General features: G+C 55.0%; 1 protein-coding gene across 1 annotated transcript; it reads left to right on the top strand.

The window, feature by feature from the left end:
• Nucleotides 1–510: 510 nt before the first annotated feature.
• LOC136541637 (CO(2)-response secreted protease-like) lies at nt 511–4,862 on the top strand. The gene is made up of 5 exons (XM_066533627.1): nt 511–795; nt 1,013–1,462; nt 1,564–2,196; nt 2,286–2,528; nt 2,619–4,862. The coding sequence occupies exons 1-5, from the start codon at nt 590–592 to the stop codon at nt 3,529–3,531; spliced, it is 2,445 nt and encodes an 814-aa protein (XP_066389724.1). The 5' UTR covers nt 511–589; the 3' UTR covers nt 3,532–4,862.
• Nucleotides 4,863–5,687: the final 825 nt, after the last annotated feature.

Genomic DNA, 5,687 nt, shown 5'->3' with positions numbered 1-5,687 from the left:
CAAGGCGTCTGGACAGGACGGACGCCCTACTGGGAGCGTTTTTTTTTCTATATTTATTATCAAATCTCAACCGACTGTACCTACATGCATGTCGCTTCTCGTCTTCTCTGTAGTACATACAGCAGTGTGGTATGTCCTGAAGAGAATGATTTGTTTTGAGCCAAGCATGTAGCTAGAAAGGACAAAGGACTACCTAGCTAGGCACGGCCACTCAACACAGAATAAGGTTTGGCCTAGCTATAGCTAGCACTGCCACTGCCACTTCGAGTCGAGAGATAAGGTGCTCACTAGTGCACTAGTCGTCGTCCACTCCAACACTGGCGTTCACGCTGCACGCCGCGCGCGCGGCATACCTGCGCTCCGGCAGTGCCCGCACCACTAGAGCCCAGCCCACGCACGCACGCACCACCTCAGCCGCAGCCGCGGCCGCGCAACCACAGCCACGCAATGCATCGACCGGCCGCCGGGACACCGCGAGCGCTTGCGCTTATATATACAGACAAGCAGCGTAACTCGTTGCAATCGAGCACAGCCAGAGCGTCGTTCGTTGTGCACTGCAGTAGCCTCCTGTCTCGGTCGAGGCAGGCACATGGCAAGGTCGTCCTCGAACACCATGCTGTGGTTGCTGCTCGCCGTGTTCGCTTCGTTGGCCGCCGCCGGCGCAGGCCGCGGCGACGACGGGAGGAGGTCGTCGCCGCAGGTGTACGTCGTGTACATGGGCGCCGTGCCGCCCCGGACCTCCCCCGACCTCCTCCTGGAAAGCCACCTGCGCCTCCTCGGCACGGTGCTCAAGAGGTCGTCGTCGTCACAGAGCTTTATCTCTATATATGCAGGTGTTCCCCGCTGTCACCTGTTGATTTGTCTCGCCATCAGGCCGCTCTGGTGGACAGGACTGCCATCGAACACCTTTTGGTGTCCTTAGCTTCTCCACTACATATATATACGCATCACACGTCACAGCAGCACACGACTACACGAGCTAATAAGGCATGCATGCTGTTGCTGTATCCAGGGGGCGGAGGGCAGACAGCGTGGTGGTGCATCAGTACAAGCACGGCTTCTCCGGGTTCGCGGCGCGGCTGTCCAAGGACGAGGCGGCCGCGCTCCGACGGAAGCCCGGCGTCGTCTCCGTGTTCGCCGACCCCGTGTACCAGCTGCACACCACCAGGTCCTGGGACTTCCTGCAGCAGACGACGACGACGGCCGCCGTCAAGACCGACGACTCCGCCGGCCCTGCTAGACGACGCAGCAGCAATAAGAATAAGGGCAGTAGTAAGCCCGCCGCACCCGCCGACGACCCGTCGTCGTCGACTCCGGCGACGGACACCATCATCGGCTTGCTCGACTCCGGCATCTGGCCCGAGTCGCCCAGCTTCAACGACGCCGGCTTTGGGCCCGTGCCTAGCCGGTGGAAGGGCGTGTGCATGACTGGGGATGACTTCAACTCATCCAACTGCAACAAGTTAAGTGACCGCGCGCCATTTCTTCTCCTTTTCCCCGTCCATGCATTTCATGTTTCTCTGATGATGGTTCCGATCGACCACCGACGCATGCACCATGCAGTAAGCTGATCGGAGCAAGATACTACGACCTCAGAAGCGTGCGGGGCCCTTCACCGAGCGACGGGGGCTCGCCGCGGGACGACGTCGGGCACGGCACCCACACGTCGTCCACGGCGGCCGGGAACGCGGTCACGGGCGCCTCGTACTACGGCCTGGCCCCCGGGACCGCGAAGGGCGGATCAGCGGGCTCCAGGGTCTCCATGTACCGGGTCTGCGCCGAGTCGGGCTGCGCAGGGTCCGCCATCCTCGCCGGCTTCGACGACGCCATCGCCGACGGCGTCGACGTCGTCTCCGTCTCCCTCGGCGCGTCGCCCTTCTTCCGCCCGGACTTCTCCGCGGACCCCATCGCCATCGGCGCCTTCCACGCCGTCGCCAAGGGGGTCATGGTCGTGTGCTCGGCGGGGAACTCCGGGCCCGACGCCGCCACCGTCGTCAACGAGGCGCCATGGATCCTCACCGTCGCCGCCACCACCATCGACCGCGACTTCGAGTCCAACGTCGTGCTGGGTGGAAATAACAGCGCCGTCAAGGGTGTAGCTATAAACTTCTCGAACCTGGACAGATCCCCCAAGTATCCATTGATCACCGGTGCAGCGGCAAAGTCTGGCTCAGTTTCTGATACTGACTCAGCAAGGTAAACTTACTCATCTCACCTACGGATCAAAATCCTCAACTTTCTTCTCGTCAGCACCACCGTTTCACTTTCTGATGATCGTCATGTAGCCACTGTGAGCCCGGCACGCTGGACAGCAGCAAGATACGAGGGAAGATCGTGCTGTGCCACCACTCGCAGAGCGACACGTCCAAGCTGGAGAAGGCGGACGAGCTCCAGAGCGACGGGGCGGCGGGGTGCATCCTGGTGAACGACGCCGAGAGGTCGGTGGCCACCGCCTACCTGGACTTCCCGGTCACCGAGGTCACCTCCGCTGCCGCTTCGGCCATCCACAAGTACATCGCCTCCGCCAGGTATATACATGTCGGTCCTTATTGCTATGCAACCAAAAGCGACAGCTAGACCTCACGCCGTAGTACCTGTCACGAAATGATTGTAAGCAGCCAACCGGTGGCGACGATCACGCCGGCGGCCACGGTGACGGAGTACAAGCCGGCGCCCGTGGTGGCCTACTTCTCGTCGAGGGGGCCGTCATCTCAGACCGGAAACATCCTCAAGCCGGATATCGCGGCTCCGGGGGTGAACATCCTGGCGTCGTGGATCCCGCCGTCGTCGCTTCCGCCGGGGCAGAAGCAGGCCTCGCAGTTCAACCTCGTGTCCGGGACGTCCATGGCGTGCCCGCACGTCGCCGGTGCCGCCGCGACCGTCAAGGCGTGGAACCCGACGTGGAGCCCCGCGAAGATCCGGTCGGCCATCATGACCACGGCGACGACGCTGAACAACGAGCGCGCGCCGATGACGACCGACTCCGGGTCCGCCGCGACGCCGTACGACCTCGGCGCCGGGCAGGTGCACCCGACGGGCGCGCTGGACCCCGGGCTGGTGTACGACGCCGGGGAGGACGACTACCTCCGCTTCCTCTGCAACTACGGCTACAACGCGTCCACGGTCAGGCTCATCGCCGGCTCCACGCTCCCCGGCGGGTTCAGCTGCGCGGCCAACGCCAGCAAGCACCTCATCTCCGACCTCAACTACCCGTCCATCGCCGTGTCGGGGCTCCTCGGCAAAGCGACCCGGACAGTGACGGTGACCCGCGCCGTCACTAACGTCGGCGCGCAGGAGGCGCCCACCTACACGGTCGCCGTCAGCGCGCCGGCCGGCCTGGACGTGAAGGTCACGCCCAGTAAGCTCGAGTTCACCAGGAGCGTGAAGAAGCTGGCCTTCCAGGTGACCTTCTCCCGCAGCAGGAACGACGACGGCGACGACGACGCGGCGGCCAAGGGCGCCCTGTCAGGCTCCATAACATGGTCAGATGGAAAGCACTTGGTCCGCAGCCCATTTGTGGTTACCAGCTGAAACATCATGGCACTGCGTGATATCGGACGCACAGAGTGGTCAAGAAATGCTGTGATCACAAATATAAAGTATAGGATACGATGTTGAAAACCACTGCACTGCTAGTGGCAAACTCACAATCATCAAATATTCTGAAACCGGGTCTTTCAACACGCCTTGGTCAGAAAAGATAATTATGGTTAAACATGTGAATAAACAGGGCCGTCCCACTATAATGTCGAGACTTTAGGCCGCAGTACCATGTAACACAGAAGCAACTTGCAGAGTAGCAATGGCAAATAGTAAGCATCAAGACAGCTGAAAGTATGCAGTGTAACTCGCTGCGCAATTAACAATCACAATGTACACTTTGTGATGCATTTGAACACAGCACAAGAAACAAAAATAGGCTTCAAACTCCAACCTAACACTCTTTTGAGTTTATTATTATGCCTGTTGCCACCAAAACTATGCAGAGCTGAACACGACGTAGAGCCAGAGGCCAAATTCTGCAACAGCACCAGTGAGTTCACAATTTGTGGAAACACAAAGTTGATTCAATCACATGGAGCCAAATCAAAACCCAACACAAAACACAGAAGCAACTTGCAGAGTAAGCATCAACCACAGCTGAACTGAAAGTATTGCTTCACCTTCTGCATTTTGTCAATTTTTTGTGTCAAAGGATTGGACCAGTAGGGTTGAGCATTGTTAATGTCTGTATTATACTAGTATATCAGGCTGTTGTCGAACACTCAGTTTAATTTTAAAATGGAACCTGGGCATCTATTTCATGTCCTATCAATTTAAAAAAAAATTGTCATTTCCACAGCACTCAATCAGTATCTACAACTACAAGCTTTGCTCTGTTTGAAGCTGCCTATTACAAGGTTCAAGTTATTGTTCAGCAACATAAATAACAAAAAAATGGTTCAAGCTTTTGATGTTACTGTAAACCTTCAATCCCAAACTGTTCAATAACATGCACTAGCACCATCGCAACATATAGAAGATAATCGTATTAGCTCAGCATAAAATAAATACACAAGACCAAAGAAACAAAATTCACGGGTAAATAATTACTCACTACTACAGCCGTGAAAAAGAAGCATTTGAAGATATAGCTTATTGCCAAAATTTTACTTTGTTCAACATGGGAAATTCCATTCATTAGTATGACTAGCATAAAAATACATTACATATAAGTGTCTCAGTAGGCTTGCAGTATTGAGTAATAAGACCAAAAGCATACAAAGGGACACATCCAAGCAAAGACAGAACGTTCACCTAAGTTCAATACAATGATTACAATCTAACCAAGTTGCTAGCTGCTCCGTGGTTAGAGCATACGCTTTCAGTGCTTATCTGTGAGCGCTGGTGACTCGGAGAAATAAGGGATATAAGGAGCAATATTCGTATACCAATTTTCATTTTCTAAACATGCAACAACCCTCACTTCCTTACGGTCCATGTCATATGCTATCAATCTGTTGAAGGGCTGACGAAAGAAAACCACGTTGCAATCAGGATGAATGGCAACAATTCGAAAGTCCCGCCTGACTGCTGTAATTATTCCAAAGAGCTTAAGAAAGCTCACTGTATCCTTCAACACCCATTCTTGTGTATCATAATCCTCAAGGATCCAGATGAACAGTTCATAGCTCTGCTTCCGTGTAAAGTCATGAGCATCAAAATCATGGTTGATGTAATGCAAGCGTCCTTGGGACTGTCCAATATAAGGAATAGGGTACCAACACATCCCCTTGATTATCTTTTTTGTCTTCCCTTGTACATCCACAGCAACCATCTGAGGTTGACCCATATCCAAAACTATCAAATGCAGGATGCCATTAACAAAGGCTCGCTGAGGGCTCACCTGATTTGGTCCGCCCTGATGGTGCCATCCTTCCAATTGTCCAGTGTTCATCCAAGTCAGTTTGGTCGTGACTCCACAACCCAGTCTCAGATGAGTAAGCGTGCACCGATGAGTAAGCATCCCAGGCCAGTTTCCAGAACTGGATCAAGTGAAAGTGAGGGGAGACAGCAGGATCGAAAGCCAAAAAAGGTGTTCCTAGATGAATTAGGTGTTGATGGCTGACAGTAGCCACAAGGGGGGGGGGGGGGGGGGGGGGGGGGGGGGGGGGGGGGGGGGGGGACGGTCGCCCAATGCTTTGTTG

The sequence above is a fragment of the Miscanthus floridulus genome, chromosome 3, assembly GCF_019320115.1.
Source record: "Miscanthus floridulus cultivar M001 chromosome 3, ASM1932011v1, whole genome shotgun sequence".
NCBI classification, from domain to species: domain Eukaryota; kingdom Viridiplantae; phylum Streptophyta; class Magnoliopsida; order Poales; family Poaceae; genus Miscanthus; species Miscanthus floridulus.
This window is presented reverse-complemented; position numbering and strand designations above follow the sequence as displayed.